General features: G+C 58.9%; 1 protein-coding gene, 1 long non-coding RNA gene and 2 other non-coding genes across 14 annotated transcripts; 1 reads left to right on the top strand and 3 right to left on the bottom strand.

Annotated features, from left to right (window-relative positions):
* The first annotated feature begins 84 nt into the window (after nucleotides 1-84).
* Nucleotides 85-1,384, top strand: LOC103542770 (uncharacterized). Its single transcript, XR_542767.2, has 2 exons — nucleotides 85-223; nucleotides 893-1,384. It is a non-coding gene; the product is annotated as an uncharacterized lncRNA (long non-coding RNA).
* Nucleotides 1,079-18,183, bottom strand: TNPO2 (transportin 2). 11 transcript variants are annotated; one of them, XM_070625288.1, is made up of 26 exons: nucleotides 18,027-18,183; nucleotides 15,570-16,383; nucleotides 14,013-14,124; nucleotides 13,256-13,331; nucleotides 13,024-13,173; nucleotides 11,200-11,306; nucleotides 10,978-11,111; nucleotides 10,822-10,903; nucleotides 10,625-10,747; nucleotides 10,409-10,527; nucleotides 9,487-9,547; nucleotides 9,230-9,395; nucleotides 8,874-9,026; nucleotides 7,189-7,414; nucleotides 6,831-7,002; nucleotides 6,285-6,371; nucleotides 6,088-6,195; nucleotides 5,835-5,993; nucleotides 5,271-5,358; nucleotides 4,990-5,088; nucleotides 4,359-4,454; nucleotides 3,959-4,064; nucleotides 3,618-3,717; nucleotides 3,467-3,541; nucleotides 3,268-3,395; nucleotides 1,079-3,176 (listed from the first exon to the last, which is right to left on the bottom strand). In XM_070625288.1, the coding sequence occupies exons 3-25, from the start codon at nucleotides 14,109-14,111 to the stop codon at nucleotides 3,288-3,290; spliced, it is 2,694 nt and encodes an 897-aa protein (XP_070481389.1). In that variant the 5' UTR covers nucleotides 14,112-14,124; nucleotides 15,570-16,383; nucleotides 18,027-18,183; the 3' UTR covers nucleotides 1,079-3,176; nucleotides 3,268-3,287. The 11 variants fall into 11 exon arrangements, 8 of the variants coding, with proteins under 8 accessions (XP_070481389.1, XP_070481391.1, XP_070481394.1 ...); XM_070625290.1 differs by having other exon boundaries at nucleotides 3,959-4,034; XM_070625293.1 differs by having other exon boundaries at nucleotides 3,959-4,034; nucleotides 16,306-16,383; nucleotides 18,027-18,149.
* Nucleotides 5,155-5,229, bottom strand: LOC139084350 (small nucleolar RNA ZL2). The gene has a single exon (XR_011541698.1). It is a non-coding gene; the product is annotated as a small nucleolar RNA ZL2 (small nucleolar RNA).
* Nucleotides 7,075-7,144, bottom strand: LOC139084396 (small nucleolar RNA SNORD41). The gene has a single exon (XR_011541739.1). It is a non-coding gene; the product is annotated as a small nucleolar RNA SNORD41 (small nucleolar RNA).
* Nucleotides 18,184-19,156: the final 973 nt, after the last annotated feature.

Below are 19,156 nucleotides of genomic sequence, written 5' to 3'. Positions count from 1 at the left end.
GGTGCAGACGGCCAGCGAACTCTGGTTTGAAAAACGGGGCCCTGCCGAAGACACCCTTCACAGGTGACACCGAGCTTAAAAGTGCAAAGTCCCTTTTCCGGGTTCGCATCTGGGACATACTAGCGATTCTCGAACTCAAGTGTCTCCTTCTGGAGCCAGAAACATGCAGTTACACTGCGTAGGCCTCGGCTAAAGTTACTCTGAATTACCTAAAGCCACACTGGTAAGGAACAGCATCTTAGTTACCGAAAGCCTCTTTTGAGCCACAGTGTTCACATGATTACCTCTAAGCAGCATTTGCTATTCCGCCCGACTCTTCTGACATCCACGCGCCTCTCTGCTCAAACGTCACCTCCCCGCAGTAGCCTACTGTGATAGCGACCTCTGTCCCCAGCGTTCTCTCCCCCGTCCCCGCTGTTATTTTTCTCTGTGGGGCACATCACTGTTTCGCTTCTGTTCCCTCTCACTGAAATGCACATCTTGGTTGAAGGAATGCTGGACGCGTGTCTGCATTTTTAGTGTTCCCAGCTTGACACAGGTGATCCTTGGAATGCAGAGGTTGCAACAAGATTTAATCCTGAGGCTTGTGTCCCCAGGGCTGAGCAACTTCTCATTTGCTTCCGTAAACATATTTACATATTTCCCACAGGCCTGGTGCTGGGCTGAGCCTTCTAGGAAAAATCTAAACTGCCCAGCGATCCGGAGTTGTAAAGTCAGCCAAAGATGAGAGGCCGTAAGGCCTTACCACTCAGTTTAGTCTGTGGCAGACAGGGACCTGGGCCACAACGCTAATGATTCCTTTACTGAACTCTAATCATGTCCCAGAAAACGCACTGCACGTGTGTTATCACATTTAATCTTCATCTTTCACACTCACTTTCCCACTTTACAGGGAAGAAAACAGACGCTTGGGATCCCAAGAAGTGTACCTGGTTAGTGCTTACTGCATACCTTCCCAGTCCCCCTATTATTTCCTGAGTTCTGTGCATCCCCATTTCAAAAGCTTCCCAGGCTCCCCTCCATATCGCTTCTCTGCTGCCAAAGCCAAGGACAAGGGAGACCAGATGGAGACCAAGGGTTTCACAAGAAACTGATCTTTACTCAACAAAGTTCTACACAAGTGGAATCTCACGCCACCTCGGCGCCAATCCCCAGCACAGCACAGTAACAAATGGACAGACCCTGGAGCCCGCAGGAGGAAGAGGAGGAGGGGGAAGGAGGGACATCGGCATGAGGGGGGCTGCAGATCGAGGCCAGTCAGGGTCCGCAGCCCTGGGCAGAGGAGAAGGTTGAGAAGCTGAAACTTCGTTGTGCAAAAATCAACCAAAAATAAATTAAAAAATTAAATAGTTTTCTTAAAAAAAAAAAAAGGAAAGAAAGAAAACTAGAACCAGGCTCCCCTTCCCTGAAGGTGATTGGAGCCCCCATCCTGGGTGGAGAAGGGGTTACCAATCCCATCAGCCAATCCATCCACACACCCCAAGACCCAGCAGAGAGAGGGTGCTCCAAGGAACTGGAATTACCAGAAAATTAAATGTTTTTTTTTTAAAAAAAAACTTTTTTTCCTTTTTCTTTTTTTTTCCTTTTTTTTTTTTTTTTACAAATGGCTTCCAGAGACCTGCTGGAGTTTCATATGGGGGAGAGGGGACACGACCAGCTGAGTTTATGGAATGTGCACCAAGTGCCCCTCGGAATAGAGGCAGGGCCTGACCCTGTCAGAAAGAAGACACAGGGATGTGATGGGGGTGGGGTCCAGGGCCCCGGACGGATGGATGGAGCAGGCCCCAGGATGCAGGAATCTAGTCAAAGCCCCCCAAAACCCCAACAGGCACCCCCAAAGAAGTAGAAAGTGGGAGAAGAGAAAAAGGAAAACAACATTAAGGGGGCTGCAGGGCCCGGTTTCAGTTTCAAGGCCAACTTGCAAATAACCACGCTCCCTCCCTCTCCAGGGGAACCCTCCCACGGTGACCACATCCCCAGCCAATCTCAGAAGGTACCCTAGAATCATGCCCCAATCTGGTGGGTTTCGGGGCCCACTGGGTGCTGGGAAGAGCGGGAAGCCCGAGGGCCACAGACTGGGGTCAGGGGGTCCGTCACCTTTCCCCTCTTCCAGGCCCGGAGCTTCCTTCTTGCTGGCAAAACGTAAACCTTCATCCTCTGTCACCATCGATTAAATGCCCCGGCCGCAGCCCTTGTCTTAAAACTCAGGCCTAGAACTTGGGAAGAGGGCTCTTGCGAGCACGGAGAAATGGACTGTCCTTGACACGGGCTTGTTTATGGAGAGATGCGGGGGGCAGGCGGCAGCAGCTGTGGCCGCCCCCAGCTCTCTTTGGGGGAAAAAAATCCCAGCCCAGCATCTTCAAGTCGCTGGGGCCCAGGGCAAGGAGAAAGGACAACTTCTGGCCAGCCCCAGCTGCTCTGGTGGTCCCCAGTCTTCTGGCTGGGACAAGACAAGGAGGGGGACACACTGGCCGAGGCTGCCTCAGAGCCGGCAGGAAGTGTGCGGAGCAGGTCCGAAGTGTGCGCGTGCTGACGGGGTGGCCCCAAGGTGGCCATCCTCTTCCCCCCGCCCAGGGTCCCCGCGGAGGCCCCCAACCCCCCCAGCCCTCCCCGATCACCGCCAATTCCGGCAAAACAGCAGAAGCTTCTTAAACTCTAGATGCAGGTTACACGGAAGGCCTTACGGGTTAACTCAGGGGTTCACTAATTCTACTGTCTCCATGCAGTCGGGGAAATGGTGGGCGGCTGGCCCAGCCTGGCTGGCTGCAGCACCGCACATGCGCGTGGCCACGTGTGTACGTGTGAGTGTACGTGTCTCTACAAGGACCCCCCTCCCTGCCTGCTTTCCCCTCGCCTCATCCTAAGCCGGATCCCGTCGGCCGTGTTGATTCTTCCCTCCCACGTGGCCGGCCCAAGTGGGCCACCGGAGGTGACCCCGATTGAGCAAAGGGGCCCTTGCCGCCAAGAAGTCCCACCCCACCCCCCCGTTTGTAGGATGAGCGTGGAGGCCCCACCCACCTGCCCGCCCGCCGCCGGCCCCACAGGTAGATGGACGGGGAAGGCATCTGGATTTGGGTCCCACTCACTCCTCCCTAACCCCCCTCGACCAGGGCACGGCGACTTCTGGACGCAGCGCGCTCCCCAGCAACCCCTGCGATGATGACGCAGACAGAGACCTGCGGGAGAGGGGGCGGTCAGGGCCCGTGCCCCTGTGGCCCCCATGACAGTGCCACCCCCCCCCACCCCCTCCGCAAGCCGCCTCCTTACCTGGCTGTCACGATGCTCGTCTAGACCCCGTAGAAGGCAGCCAGCCTCTCCTTGAGCAGCGGCGGGAACTGCTCCGAGAACTGCTGCCAGTTCTCCTCCCCGACTTGGTCTTTGAAGCCATGGAGGATCTGCGGGGAGGCAGGGGGTGAGGGGCGCCCCACCGCCTCCCAGGACCCTGGCAGGGCCAGGGGAGCCTCACCTTATAAAACATGTCCCGGAGGTCGTCCTTCGGGCTCACCCAGGAGGCTACAGCGTCGCAGAAGAAAATAAAGTCCTGAAACAGACAGGACAGGGCGTGTGAGGGGCCGCCCAGCCCAGCCCAGGGCCCACCCTCTGCGCCCAGCGCCCACCTGCACGACACCCCCGGGGTTGACGCCTATCATCATGCAGATGCCGCGGAAGGCCGAGTCCTTCTCCTCGTTGTCCCGGATGTTCCTGAGCGACGTGCACCTGTGTGGAAGGTGAGCGGCGGGGAGTCAGCAGGCGGGATGGGGCAGGCTGGGCATCTGTGTTGTGGGCAGGGGGCTGGATGGGCCACGTATCGAGGGGACAGGGGCAGCAGGGATCAGCGGGCAGTGGGGCTGGGACATGCAGCCATGGGCTGGCACAGGCGAGGGACGGATCGGGCCTGCCCCAGACACCCCACCAGCCCGCCCACCGTCAGGCAGGCCTCACACGGGGGGGCACACACCAGGGCCGGATGAACTGCTGCAGCATGGGCGCCACCTCCTGCGGGCACACGTAGCCCAGGCGGCCGATGGTGATGGCTGGAATGGCAGAGGGACTCGTCAGGCGACCTGCAACCCCGAGCGGCCCCCGGTACGTGGCGGGGCCTCTGGCAGGAGGCACCAGCCCCACTCCGCCCCACAGGCCCCAAGGGAATAGCTCCTGCTGGCTGCCTGGGCAAGCCTAGTCCAGCCAGAGTCTCCTCCCCACCGTACTTGGGTCTCTCCCAGGACCACCTTCCCAGTCCCTCCAGATACCCTCCCCGGTTCTTTCCCAAGGCCTCTTCTAACTAACCCTCCCAGACGGAAACCCCAACTCCAGGAGGCAGGCAAGGGGGGCGGCAGTGGCCCAGGCCTAGCGCACACCTGTGTTTTCCAGCAGCGTCTTGGGTGTGTTAGGCCGGTTAATGATCTCCACCAGGTTGTTGAGGACCATCTGCACGTAGGGCTGCATCTCTGCCCCTGGGGGACCAGCCAGTCAGAGCCCATATGACCCACGCCAGCCATGCTGACCGCAGCTGCATCCAGACACTAGCTAACGACAGCCAGTGAAGGAACGATACCCCTCCCCCTGCCCCCACCCGGGGCCTGTGCCGCCACACAGGCTCCCCCCACACCCAACACTTCCCCAGGCACCCTGGGCACCAGGATAAGACCACACCACCAAGGGGGGTGGAGCAGCGCCAGTCTCCCCACCAGTCCCAGTGGGCCTTTCAGCCAATGGCCTTGGGCACGGGGAGGTGGCAGACAGTCCAGTCAGAACAGGCCTCCTGTCCTGCCTCTTTGCAGAAGCCAACCACAGACGGTCTTTCAGGCTCAGGCCCCATCTCTGATGACACCACTCAGAGGTGTCCTTTTGCCCCTGACCAATGGCTACCTTCTTCAAGGAGAGCCAGGGCCCGCTTGAGGGGACCTGTCAGTCAAGCTGGGCTCCCGCCCCCAGGCCAGGATCAGGCCAATAGGGAGAGGCAGGGCTGGCCCACTTGCAGGCACTCACCCATCTGCATGCAGATCTCGCCGATGGCCCAGGTGGCATTGTTGCAGACAGAGATGAACTCGGGGTTCAGGTTGGTGCCCAGGATGGGCATGAACTCAGCTGATGGGGAGAAAGGGGTGCTGAGCAGGGGGCCGGCCAGGGTGAGCTCCCAGACCTGGCCATGCGGGCCCCATCAGCCAGTACGAATACATCCCACTTCGGTCACAGTCTTCCCCGGTCACTTCTCCATCACCTGAGGCCCAGGGTGGGGTGGTGGGGTGGGGAAAAAACAGGTGTCATACCGATACAGGGCTTGACATGGATGAAGCAGGCTTTGGTGAGGTCTCCCAGGAGGGCGAAGGAGCTCTGCCGGACCTCGGGCATTGAGTCCTGGGGGTCACAGCAGGGTCAGCGGGGCAAGGCTCCCCTCCCCACACCAGCCACAGGCAGCTAGCCAACAGTCCCCAGGGCCCGGCCTGACCCTGCCACTTGCCAGCGCCCAGGATGCAGGCCGCACTGTGCATCCTGCACTCAGGACGTGTGAATGAGAGCCTGGCTCAGGGTTCCCCTGCTGGGGGGACAGCGGCCAGTCCACATACACTGGGGGGGGACGCTGCGGGAGCTTGTACATTCACATTTCCTGTTTCTACTTCCTCATTTTCTACAGTTTGCTTTTTCAATGAGGTTTCACTTGTGTCTCATTGAAATAGCTTTTTAAACAATTACACTCTTTTCTGTTTTTACGGACCCCTTTTCCCTGATGTCCTTTGGGCACAACCAAGGCCCCAAGTGCCCCCAGCGCGGCCCACACAGGCTGCTGGGTGTCTCGCTGTCCAGTGAGAGGCCTGGGAGGGGCGTGCACCCACCTGCATGCACTGGAAGAGCAGGGTCATGATGTTGCTGCGGGCCACCAGCTGTTCCACGTGGCCACCCAGGCCCTCGGCCAGGCCACTGAGCAGGTCCAGCGCCACAATCATGAAGTCCTTGTCGGGTGCCTCGTACTGCTCGGGGTGCTGGGTGTACATCTGGGCACAGTTGGGGCAGGCTGGCGGGTGAGGGGACAGGGCCGCGCTGGGGCAACAACAGAAGAGCAGGCGGGGGCATTGGGGGGGCGCTCACCATGGCCTGGGCCAACGTCTTCTGCACCAGGGTGACACAGCGCTGGTAGACAGGCTCGCAGTAGGGCAGGAAGCCGCTCTGCAGGGCGGTGGCCACTGAGGACAGGCACTGGCAGGGAGAAGGCAGGGGGTGAGCTCAGGTGGGCGGGGCCGTGGGGGAGGGCCTGTGGCCGCGGGGGAGGGCCTGGAGCCGCTCACCTCCAGCAGAGGGAAGAGGTCCTTGTCTTCGTCCTTGAGCTCATTCCACTTCTGGATCAGTGGAGGCATCAGCTTCTGGATGTACTCCTGGAGGGGGAGGGGAAGTTGGGGCTCCCTGGCTTGGGGTGGCAACCTGGGAATCAGCAGGGCTCCCTGGGATTCAGAGGCGCCCATCACCTGAGCCATGAGGTCTGGGTTCCTCGTTGTGGCTCATGGGGCCCCTGCAAGGCCTCGCCATCCAGCCAGACATCCAGGCCCTTCTCAGCCGTCCTGGGGCCTGCCCTCCCTCCCACCTCGGAGCCCGGGTCGGCACCCCCTGGTTCCCCGCAGGCCCCTGAGCTGCCCCGGCACAGCACTTACCACGCTGTCTCATAACTGTCTGTCTCCCCCACTAGACTGGGAGCAGGGCGAGGGCAGGGGCTGGGTCTGTCTGTCTGCCTGTTGAGGTCACGGCCACGTCCCTGGCATGTGACACGGGGTCGCCGCCAGGTCACCGGATGCCGAGGGGCCCGGGATCGGGAAGAAGGAGCCGCTGTGGGGTCTCACCGGCTGGTTGAGGTGGTGGCCCACAGAGTCGGCCAGAGTGCCGATGGCATCGTAGAGGATCAGCAGGTTCTTGTGCTGGTACTTGCCGAAGGCGAAGACGAGGGTATCGAGGATGTAGCTAAGGTATGGCACCAGCTCCGTGCAGGCCTCCTCCTCCAGGGTGGCGAAGGCGCTGGAGGAGAGGAGGGCTCAGGGGGTGGCTGCAAGCGGGGCAGAACCACGGGCGGGATGGGGAGGGCGTGCTTGGGATCAGCCAGTACGAATACGCGAGAAATCAGCTTGATGTCAGGGGTCATGCATATCATCACTTCCCGGAGGGGCAGGGGTAGGGGCTGTGGGACCAGGGGCAGAAGGTCACCTGCAGGCCGCCTCCTGCACCCTCTTGTTGCCATCCAGGATGCGCTTGAGCAGCTCCGTCATCAGGGGCTTAAGGTGCATATCAGGCGGCTGGCTGACCACCCAGTGGGCATAGCGGCTCAGCGTCCAGCAGGCGATGGAGCGGACCAGGGCCTTCTTGTCCGACAGGCACTGGATGAGGTGCGGGATCAGCTCAGGCAGGTAGGGCACCATGCCCTGCATGCAGCCTGCAAGGACAGGGACAGGGGTGAGGCTGAGCCCAGCTGGGCCGGGCCACACCCACCCTTCTGGGGAGAGGCGGAGAAACTGAGGCTCGGAGGTTAAATAAGTGGCCCAGCGTCACAGAGCAGGTAAAGGCAGGGTCAGGACGGAAGACAGCTCAGAGCGAGCCTGTCCCCTCCAGTGGCCCCAGCCCGTCCTGGTGACCCGTGAATGCACCGACAGCTGGGCTGCACAGTGACTCAGGCTTTGTGGGCAGCAGTGACCCAGATGGACGGAGTTTCTTCCTTTGAAAACTTTCTTGATGTTTGTGATTTTTCTTTTTCTATTTTTCTTCTTTTTTTAAAAAACCATGAACGCATCTCTCTGTTAATCAGAGATCTCAGCTAATAGCACACCCCTAATAATCCACGACACGAGACCTATTTTTACTGGTTTCGGGTCAGTTCTTCTAGATCTGTTCCCATTAACACACAGAAGACAAAATGTAGTCTGTTAATACATATACACATATTAACATAAGCTACGTTACACTTAGCATACAAGGAAACCTTTATGACAAGCTTTAAAAGCTCCCAGGCTGGGGCTGGCCCCGTGGCGTAGTGGTTAAGTTCACACGTTCTGTTTCTCGGCGGCCCGGGGTTCGCCAGTTCGGATCCTGGGTGCGGACATGGCACTGCGTGGCAAAAGCCATGCTGCGGTAGGCATCCCAGGTATAAAGGAGAGGAAGATGGGCATGGATGTGAGCTCAGGGCCAGTCTTCCTCAGCAAAAAAGAGGAGGATTGGCAGTAGTTAGCTCAGGGCTAATCTTCCTCAAAAAAAAAAAAAAAAAGCTCTCGGGGAAAGGTGTCCCCGCCGAGTTGTGGCCTGTTTCTGACAGGCCTGGAGGCCAAGGCAGTCACCAGGGATGCCTGCAACAGATGCACAGAGCAGTCTGGGAATTCAGCTGTTCACCCTGTTGGGACAAAGGGAGCCGGAGGAACACGCCACTAAGAGCACTCTGAGCAGAAGTGGAGGAAACAGCACCGCTGCACCCTTGTCGTTCTGCAGGCAGCCTGGCGGCCAGCTGCACCCAGACCGCCCAGGGAAGTGGCATCAATCTCTCTGCTCCTCTGTATCCCCATCTAGAACACCCAGCTCACTGGGGTGGTGAGCCGGTGGCCCCCGGCTGCCTGCCGCAGGGCAAACCCTGCAGAAGTCCCTTGATGTCGGGTTGCTGTAATGATGCTCCCAACCTCACGAAACTGCCGGCCCGTGAGGATTGGGGAGAGCCTGCATTTGTGGGGCTGGGGTTCCTTTCAGGCCCACAGGCTGAGGGGAAGATTCAAATCCCGGAGCTGTCTGGAGGGGGGTGAGCAGGCCTCTGGAGAGCTCACCCCAGACACAGCCCTGCGTGGGCCAGCCCCAGACAGTCTGAGCCAGCACGGGGCTCAGAGGTCAGGCGAAGCCGGGCGGGCAGGACTCACCCTCAGCGATGGCACCCAGCACCAGGATGCCTGACTCCTTGACCACCCACTCAGGGTGGAAGAGGAGGCCCTTGAGGAGGGGGAGGAGGTGGGGCAGCAGCTCCTCCCGGAAGACGTTGGCCAGGACGTCCAGCGCAGCCGCCGAGCACTTCCCTGGGGTGGGAGGAGAAACTGTGGGGTAGGCTCAGGGAGGCCCATCGGGCACGCCGCAGGCCCTCGCCGCCTGTACCCCCAGGGTCAGAGATCATGATCAGAATCTGCACGATCTGCTCTGCGGAGGCTTCCAATCACCTCTCGAGAGACAGCCCAGGGCTTGCCCCCCACGATCCCCCCTTGCCCCAGGCCAGGCCACGCACTCAGATTCCAGTCGGACAAAGCATCGTCATCATCATCATCCTCTGCGTCCTCGGAGCCGTCAGGCCGCTCGGCCTCATGGGGCAGCGTGACCGTGCGTGACTTGTGGAAGCGTGGCTTGATGTCCTGCTCGCTGTCGGGGACCGCCTCATCCTCCTCCACGTCCCCCTGTGGGGCCAGGCACAGCACTAAGTACCCCCAGGGCCCCCAGGCCTACGCCTCGCCCGCTGGCCCACACCCAGCAGTTGGCCTGACCGACCTTGAGCAGGATGATGTCAATTTCCGAGTACTTCATCCCGTTCACCAGGATGGGGATCAACCTGCCGGGAGAGAAGCTGTTCATCGGGCTGCAGGGCCCCAGGGAGGCTGACAGCCCCGGGAAGAGGAAAGCAGAAGGGCCAAGGGGCCGCCTGTCCCAAGCCTGCTGATTCTGCTTCTCCGTGTCCATTCACTTCCCGCAGGGGGTGCCAAGCCAGCCTAGTCTCAGCCCGTGACTGGGACAGAGGTGACACGACTCCTGGCTCCACAGGAGGGCTCCTGACCCACACTTGGCCCCTCAGTGAATTCCAGATCCCTGAATACACTGAAAAGCTGAGAACAATGCCAGACCCCTAGCACCCCACAAGGCAGGGAGATGGGACCCTACCATCAGGCACTTCCATGGGATGGGGCCAGGTTAGGGGAGCAAACAGGAGGCAGGGCAGCCAGCCCCCTCAGCCGGAGCCCATGCACCTCGGGACTGGAAACTGTGATTACACCTCCACTGACTTGGGGACAGGTGAGTGATCCCTGTTGGTCAAGGAAGGTCAGCCCTAGGACTTTTGCTGGAAAAACTGGTCAAGAGAGAAACTCTTTACTCTGAGGTTCCTAAGCTGGAAGGTTGCACAAGGCCACAACACTACCACGAGGGAAGGTCATGCCTGAGAACGAAGCTGGCACAGATGAAGTAGATGTGAGACTAGATAGATATCTTTCACATCCTTTGAGCACCTGGATCCAGCTATACCTGAAGCTTTTGTTGACATTTCATTTTTTCTACCTATAATTTACCTAATTTTTAAGTCATTAAAAGCTACATTCTTATCACTTTCAATACTAATGTCTGCAGGGATAGAAGGTAAACTGAGACAGAAGACATGAACTGAGGCTCGGGTGGGACGGAGGGCAGGAGCAGCACTCACTGGACCAGGTGGGAGGCCAGGACTTCCTTGCAGATGGGCTGCTCGGCCAGTGTCAGCCAGAACTCGCAGGCCTCAAGGGCCACGTTCTCATCGTGGTCCTGGGTCCTCTGCAGCATATACTGGGGCAGGTGGGAGAAGGTGTGAGGCCCGGCCGGCTGGTGGTGGGGGCTCCCCCACTGCCTCCCACCCCATGGCACTGGCCTAGGCCATGCACACCTGGATGATGCTGTGCATGTGGGGGATAAGCCTGTCGATTCGCACTTCCAGCAGCATCACCAGAGCGCGGCACACATTCTTCCGCACCTCGGGGTCGTCGTCCACGGCCAGGGCGAACAGGTGCTGCGGGGCAGGCGGGGTCAGCTGTGGCGGGGCCCTCAGCCCTCGGCCTGCTCACCCCCAGCCCGGCAGCCCACCTCGATGAAGGTGTCGATGTTGTCCATCAGCGCCTGGGCCCGGTCCATGATGAACTGGTTCACGCAGGCGATGGCGTGGGACCTGCCAGGGGGCGAGCACACGGTCAGCCTCGAGCCTGCCTGCCCAGGACCCGCAGACCCCGGGGCTACACCCACCGGATCTTGGGGCTGCAGTGCTTGAAGAACTGGAGGAACTTGGGGATCATGACGTTGAGGGGCCTGTTGAGGGCGTCGCTGTCCAGAAGCTCAGAAGAGTCTTCGCAGATCTTCTGCAGGGCTCCGAAGGCTCCCTGAGTGGAGGGGGGCGGCCAGACGGGCGTGGGTCCCGGTCAGGCTCCCGCGCCCATGCCCGCTCGGGGGCCACGGCTTGTTGCCTACCTCGCAAGTGTTGTAATCCTCTGAGTTGAGCAGGTTGCACAGCTGGGGCAGCAGCTCGGGCCACATCTGCAGCTCGCCCTTGGAAGCGATGGTGGTGATGAGAATGCCTGGGGCGGCCGGGAAAGGACGCTGCCTCAGGCGGGGTGCGGGCCCGCTCGGCAGCCCGGCCCTCACCGCCCCCAGAAGCACCACACGCCCCTTTGAGATGCTCCGAGCCTCACTGTGAGCCAGCTCCGCTCCCGGCTCTGAGGCAGCCCAGCACTAAACACCAAATCCCCGCCCCTGGGATCTGACCGTCTGGTGAGGTAAAGAGAAAGCAGCAAAGACCTGGGAAGTGAGACACCAAGAGCTAAGTGGGGAAACAAAGCAGAGAAGGTGGCCGGCAAGGGCTGAGGGTGAAGGCAGCCATTTTAAACTGGGTGTCCAGAGCAGGCTTCAGCCAGGTGCCATCTTGATATCTGAGCAAAGACCTGCAGGTGAGGGAGAAGCCGTCCAGGTCCCTGGGCAAGGAGCAGCCAAGACAGAAGGAAGGGCAGGTGCAAAGGGCTGGCAGCAGGAGGCCTGGTGTGCTCACAGATGGGTGAGGAGTAAGTGGGGCTGACGGAGAGAGCGAGAGGAGGTGACGGCTGGGTCGGGAGCGGGGCAGGTCGTGCAGGGCCACGTGGCCTTGGGGAAGCCCTGTACTGCGTATTAGAAACCCAAGTGCGACCTGCAGGAGGCTTCTAAAGTGAGAGGGCAGTGGAGCGGTCTGGCGGCTGACTGAACTCATGATGTCAGTGCAGATGGTAACTAAAGCCAGGAGATGGCAGTGTTTCCCAGAGGGGAAGCTGCCACTGCCCACACTCCAGATGACCCCAGCTCCCTGATCAGGTAGACTGAGTGCAGCCTTAGGCCCGTCCTTGTATGACCTGGGCCACATCACCCAACCTCTCTGTGCCTCAACGGAGATAAAGAACACAACGTCCTAGGACTACCAGGAAGCGTCAACGACTTAAGTACTTGGAGCAGAACCTGGCCCTAGAATAAGCTTTACATCCAGGTCCTTCTGCTAGCCTCAAAGTGGGGGCTGTCCAGGCTAAGGGTCACTTTTAACAGAGGCGGCAGGCCCCAAGACCAGCCCTTCTGGCAGGCCCCCCATCTACTTCAAATTTAAGACTATTTTTTCTGTCTTTACTGCATTTGTTTTTAAGGTTACCTGCCCTTTAGGACAAGCAAATATCTCTTCATTTACAAGTTATGTACCACACTCTTTCAACAGCACCTTTTAAAAGTTGACATAAATTTAAATTAAAAGAGTATAAGTCAGTTACGTGTCCGTTATATCTCAAGACAGCTGGGAATAAAATCAAGCTGGTAATACAGAGTAGCATCGGTATTTATCAGTAGTGAAAAGCTTAAGGGAAAATTGCTAGAAAATTCTTGGTCCTTCCCCAGGCAGCCTCCCAGGAGTCAGGACGCTCCAATGCCACCTGGCTCACGCTTCACCTAAATAGTCATGGGTGAGAGCTGGCTAATGACACTGAGCTCCACGAGGGCAGGGAGCCCCGACCTAACACCAAATTCTGCACGTTGAGTGACTGCCTCAGAAGGAAGCGCGGCTGTTTCAGGAGGGAGCGGTCCAGAGCGTGGGCCTGCGCTGCTCGCTTCCGAGTTCCTCCTCACCAGGCAAGCCCCCTAACATCCCTGTGCCTCAGTTTCCTCATCTGTGAAACGGCCACAGTAATAGTACCACCGTCCACAGTGCTGGAGCATTCAGTGAGTCAACCCCCTTAACGTGCTCAGAAGCTTCTGGTCATCACAGGCTGACCCCTACTGCCCCCTCACCTATGGTGGCTCGGATGAGCGAGGAGGCGTCCCCGATGTTGTTGAGACACTCTTGCTTGATGAAGTCAGCCACAGGCGGTGGAAAGCTCTGGTAATGCGCCTTCACGTTGTTCTTGAGGATGAGGCCACTGAGAGAGCGAGTTGGCTCATCTGGGGAAAGAGGACTGAGGCTCAAGGGACCACGGGGGAGAAGGCAGGGTCCAGCCTGCGTGGAGGGGCCCCGAAGGCGTACCTTCCGACTTGAGTCTGGTCAGAACGAAGATCAGGTAGTTGTTGAAGTCGGGAAACTGGTTCAGTTGTTTGAGTTTCTGCCGGTTGTTAAGGGACTTGGGAGAGAGGGGCCTTCCCCAGGCAGGGCCCCCTTACTGTCACATAGCTGATGGTACCTCTGACCACTGGGACCATGCAGCCAGCTCCTGACCCCACCTGTCAACCCCCGTGCCCCAAACACAGCACTTCAGCCCCATCAAATCCATGCAGGGGGCTGCGGGAGCACGCCTGAGCTTTCGGCCCAGTCCTGCAGCCCTGGCCAGAGCAGGAGAGGGCTGGCAGCCCCCCCGCTCCGTCTGAAGGCAGCTGTTGCCACTCAGGCGCTCACCAGCAGTTCAATGTTGCCTGCTTTTCTCAAAAAGAAGGAAATCCACATTTTCAAGCAAAACTTACTAATGGTTAAACATTTTAAAAGTCTAACATAGTATTTTAAACCAATTAAAAAAGAAATTTTAACCATGAACCTAAACAAAAACTGAGAGCCAGCAAAAGGTGTCCTCCTCCAGCCCTGCACCTCCCCCCACCCCGGCCCCCAGGACCACATTTCCTCTGGGAATGGGACCCAAGAATTCTAATCCTTCATTCTCAGCCAAGGCTAGCTCCTCCCCACAGGAGAAAGAGTCTGGGGATCCGGGAGGCGGCCCCTTCCTCTCTGGCCTTTAGGGGCTGCAGATGTCTGCCAGGTTCCCCCAGGCCCGGAAGGAAGGAAGGAAGGATACATCCTGCACGATGCGCTGCGTGGCTGTGTTGGGCGACTGAGAGTCTTTGAGCAGCTGCAGGACCTGCTGCAGGCCCTGCTCATCTGGCTGCCAGTCCATGGCGCAAGGCGAGCTGTGGGGGCAGGGGCCAGGGTCAGCCCTGGGTCCCCGGGGCTCCGTGTGAGACAGAGGCTGAGGCCCCTCGGAGGCAGCACGACTGGAGTACACCCGGCAGACAAGTCCGCCCATCCACAGTAGCCCAAGCGCGGGGTCGCAGCCAGCCGCGCCCACCATCCACGGCCGCGCAGGCGGGGGATGTGGAAGCGGGCTATGGGAGGAGGTGGCAGGGCCGGCGGATCCTCATCCGGCCCAGCGCGGAGCCTTCGTCCCACGGCAGCCCGTGCTGCTACCCGGGCTGTGGGCCCTAACGCTTCTGTCTCCCTCGCAGCAGCCACCTCCCCGTCTAGGGACCCTGCCCCAGACTGTGATAGCGCCCCGGCCCCATGCAGGCGTGGTCCCCAAAGACCCCCGCTTCTCCTCCCAAAATCCAGCCCTCGAGCTCCGCCAGATCCCAGCCACCTCCTCTGCCCCTGAGCAGTCCCTGAGCCTCCCCAGGTGCACCGTCCCAAGGTGCTCCGATTGTCCTGATCCCTGCCGCGTCCCATAATCCGGCCCTCCGAGTTCAACCGGATGCCAGACGCCCCGCTTTCTGGCCTAGCAGGACCCCGTCCAGAGAGTCCTCCTAATCGGGCGCGAAGCAATCCCCAAACAGGTCCCCAGTGCCTCTCAGAGAATGAAAGCGAGCCAAGCCCGCCCACACCGTGACAGAAGCCCCTTGGGCCGTCCCTGTCACTTTCCCCAATCAGATGCGGCCAAGCCCTCCCCCCGACCCACCCACCCCCCGGCCCCGTCCCCCAAGGCAGCAGTAACTGCTGCTGATGGATCTCAGCTGCTTCCCCCAACCAAGTTCGGCCAAGCCCTCCACCGCCTAGAGCCGGAAACCCCCTTGGTCCATCCCTGCAGCTTCCCCCGATTAGGCCTGGCCGAACACCCCTCGGAGCATTCCCCCCAACGGATCCCAGCGACGCCTCGCAGCCAGACCCAGCAAAGCCCTCTAGGCCGAAGTATGACGCCCCTCCCTATCAGGGCCCAAGAAGCCCCCCCAACTTTTCCGTGCGGCCTCCCCCAATCAGACCCAACCAAGCCCCGCCGAAACAGCCCCACACACACACACCCGATCCTCGCGACGTGCCCCAATCAGGCCCTAAGCAGTCCCCAAACGCTTCCCCCAATCAGATCTCCTCCAACCCGACCCCAGCCGCCCCACTGGCCCGATTCTCCCGGCACTGGGACCTGGCCCGGCTCCGAGGCCCCACCCCCTAGGCCTGGCTCGGTTCCCCCCTCCCCCGCCCCGGCCCGTTCTCGCTGCCTAGCGAATCGGGCCCAACTGGGTTCCCGGCCTTTCCCGGTCAGGCGCGGCCCCGATGCCCGGGCCGCGCGCAGCGCAAGCCCGGAGCCCGACAGGGCTCGACGCAAGCCGGAGCAGAGCCGGTCGGCCTCGGGGTGAGGCCCACTTACCGGGCCCCGGGCGGAAGCAGCGGCGCCTTGCGCTGCGGCTTCTCCTGAGACTCGCGCGGAAGGAGGGAGGCAAAGAGAGGGAATAAAAAAAACGCGGCCGTAGATGAGCCGCCGCGGCTTCCGTACGTCGTTCAAACTGGCCCAGACGAGCCAATCACAAGGAGCAGACGTCGCACGTGGCCTGGCTCCGGGGAAACCCAGGCCCCGCCGAGGCCGGGTCACGTGACCGAAGAGGTGGAGGTTCTTTTGGCCTTTCTGGCCGGCCGGTCCTCCCACCGTCTCGTTTTCTCAGCGTCTCTCGAGCCCGCCTGACGGCAGCTCTGCGCTGGGAGCTGAGTTTGGTGGCGAGTGGGGACTTTCGGTGTGGTGGACTTGCGAATGCCTCGGCCAGAGCCACCTGCGCCTTTGTCACCCCCCTCCTGTAAGAACTGAACTGTGCTTCTTTCCCCCATCCAGAAGGTATTGGGAGGAGTACAGTCTGCGCGCGCAAGGAAAGAGCGGAGGGACTGAGCCTGGCGTGGACTTTATATCCCAGAGAGAAAGAAAGAAAAGCCAGACAAAGGGAGTGCCTGAGACAGACTGGGTTCCTACAGAAACATTTGCTACACTTTGCGTTATTTTCCAGTACTCTTTGACAATTTTTACGAGGATGGGAGGGGGCCAAGAATATAACATTTTAAACGAAATGAACTAATAAAATAAATGCTGGAGCAGAAGTCCTAATTTCTTTCCCTACCTGAACCTGAATGAGGTGGAACAATCCAGGAAATTTAGGCAAGGGCAGGGAAAAACATCTTCGTGATCCTTGCGCCACCTGAGGACAAAGTAGGACACCTCTTGTCTTCTTGCTTGTAAGAACAGAGCAGAGTAGACAGAAGCTGGAGACCCTGGAGCGTCCCGGTTTCCCCTCCTCACCCTACTGATAACAAGGTGGGCGATCTCTTGCCACTGGGAGTCTTAGTTTCCCCCATTTGTCAAATGGGCCTAAGAATAGGTTGTTGGGTTAGAGATAATCCAAGTTAAGCATTACCAGGCATGCCGTAAATTGTTCTTCAAAAATGTGGCTTTTACCCCACTAGGCTCAAAGCTGTCCTTTCACTGCATTCAGCCCTACCCTAAACCAATTTACTGAATCAACTACGGCTCTAATCCTAAAGGACTACCTAGCCGTGCCGTAAGGGACATTTTGGCTTCGGGAGAGGCACAAGGTCAATATTTGCCCCAGCTGGAGGAGGGCGACAGGTTCCTCGGCCCACTTCCCCTTGGCAGTCAGTCCCCGTTCCGTTCATTCATGAAATGTAGGTACCCAAGATCACTCTTGCCAAGCGCTGGGGCCTCCCAGGCTTGGGAAGGGTCGGCTGCCACCTCATTCCACTCGAAGACTCCCTAAACGAGCAGCTAGATCTCCACGTCGGTCGGCTCTGCCGGACACAAACCCGGGTTGAGACACACGTGCTAAGAGTCGCCGCCTACACATGCGCAATAGCCTTCCCTCGCTCACTCTGAGGTCCTGGAACTACAAATCCCGTCTTGCTGCGCGCCGCCTGGCGGCGCTTACCGGCCCTGGCTGAGACTCAAAAGCTGGGGGTCTGGGAGCTCCCGCTCCCACCGCGGAGGTGGGCGTTGTGCCGAAGGTAGGAGATTTAGGGGCTGGGACTGGGCTTGGAGGTTTCGGGAGGGGCTGCGAAAGGTAGGAGTTTTCTGTTCAGGGTTGGGGATTACCCCAGGTATGGGTCAGGTGGGGAGCGAGTAGACGCAGGAAAGTTATTTGTTAATGCTCACCCCCTTCTTTTAATGTGTCAAGTTTCCAGCGGCCCTGCGCAACCCTCTGTGGAGAGGGAGTCAGGCAGAATACAGTGGCCCGTGCTGCCTGAATGGTCCACTGGATGGGCCCTCGCGTGATGGCGGAAGTCTTTCTTCCTCTCCCCAACTGGTGGATTTGAGTCCCGAATCCAGACTTTCCCCTCGTATTTCGTAAGCACCTACTGCCTGTCAGGATGTTTCCAAATGTAATTCTCACAACAGCCCTGTGTAGGGCAAGCTTACTTCAATGCAACCAGAAGCGCTCAGTGCAAAAAAGAAACTCAAGCAGCTGATGCCCAACTGTGAATCTGAGATGGGAGACAAACACCTCTCAGTTTACAACAGCCTCCCTGCCTGAGCATCTCCTCCCGCTGTGCCCGCGTTTAAAGGTCAGCCTGTCTCAAACACAGCCCCCAAATACAGGCCAACTGCTTCACCCGGAAAAGCAATGACAGCTGTTTTAAATAATGTCAGGGTTAACGTTCACTGTATGAACATTGCCCTTGCTTTAGAACTTGACTCTAGAGATGCTTCTGTAATTCACCCCTATTTTATAGATGAGGAACCTGAACCACAGAAAGGCTAAGTGACTTACCCAAGATCACACAGCTAACAGGCACCAGAATAGTTTGAAGCCAGGGCTGTGTGACTCACCAAAACCTGAATTTGATTCTCCTCCAGCTTCAGACTTTCCCCAGGTCAGGGCTGGTGAGCGCCATGAAGTGGGGCACCTGGACTCCATCGGCTCCTCCTGCCTAACAGTCGCAAATAGAGGCTGAGCTGCAGCAGGGGTGACCTACTTCTCCCACTTGTGTTTCTTTTTAAAGATCCAGCGGCTGCCGGAGGCTTTGAGAGGGAGGAGGTGGCTCCATTGGCTTGTCTGTGCCCTCCCCCACACTACATCCCAAGGCTAGTCGCACCTAGGCCAGCTCAGCATCCCCAAAATAGGAGGGAGAGATCTTTGAACTGATGTGGAAAATAAACCAGCCCAGCCTTACTGTGTGTTGGCAGGAAGTGAGAGGGGCAGGTCTCCTGTTCTGAAGCCTGCTTGCTCGCTCTCCGATGAGCCAGGCACGGTTTTGGTGTGGGGGCTTTGTACCTGCTGTTCCTTCGGCCTGGAACACTTCCAAGGACCATCTTCACTGCCTGTCCCACCTCCTTCAGGACTTGGCATAAATGTCCCCTTCTCAGGGAGGCCATCCCTGACCAATTTAAAATCACCATCTCTCCAATGTCATCTTGGTCCCCCTTTCATGTTTTATTTCCTCCCCATAGAATGTATAACCATCTGATGTGTTCTGTTCTATTTCCTTTCCTGTCTGTCTCCCCCGACTAGAACGTTAGCTCCCCCAGGACAGGGAGTTTTGTGCCTTTGGGTGCTTGGTATTGGGAACACCCCACCCCAACCCACAGACTGGAGCCAGCAGTCTGAGGCCCAGTGGGTGCTACTTCAGCCCTCCACACGTCCCAGGTGCCCTGGGGTGACCGCTGTGATCCTCCGCATCGTGGTCCTCCCCTGATTGAAGGGGACACGGGAGCCTGGCTCTGGGATGGCCAGGAGTGCTGAGCTGCTTGGCATTCACGCCTGACAAGTCCTGGGAGGTGGGCCCAGATGTTGCTCCAGGTGGAGCAGGTTTGAGAAGGGGTCAGGAGGCAGGGACATCTTAAAATATTTGTGGGCTCGGTGGAGAGCAGCAGGTTCCGGCTCCACCGGGATGAGCAGTGGGGCCAGGAGGGCACAGAAATGCAAGGCGCATGAGAAAGGACATTAGGGGAGTCACTTT

The sequence above is a fragment of the Equus przewalskii genome, chromosome 6 (assembly GCF_037783145.1).
Source record: "Equus przewalskii isolate Varuska chromosome 6, EquPr2, whole genome shotgun sequence".
In the NCBI taxonomy this organism is placed as follows: Eukaryota; Metazoa; Chordata; class Mammalia; order Perissodactyla; family Equidae; genus Equus; species Equus przewalskii.
The sequence above is the reverse complement of the archived record's forward strand: the minus strand, read 5'-3'. Positions and strand labels throughout refer to the sequence as shown.

Bases quoted from the DNA above. Each gene is read 5' to 3' on its own strand.
- TNPO2 (XM_070625294.1), bottom strand. From the start codon at position 14,111: ATGGACTGGCAGCCAGATGAGCAGGGCCTGCAGCAGGTCCTGCAGCTG. The intron at 6,372-6,830 runs GTGAGACCCCAC...CTCCCCCTCCAG, and splicing joins GCCACCACCTCAACCAGCCG to GAGTACATCCAGAAGCTGAT. The intron at 5,089-5,270 runs GTATGACACCTG...TCTCCCCATCAG, and splicing joins CCATGTCAAGCCCTGTATCG to CTGAGTTCATGCCCATCCTG.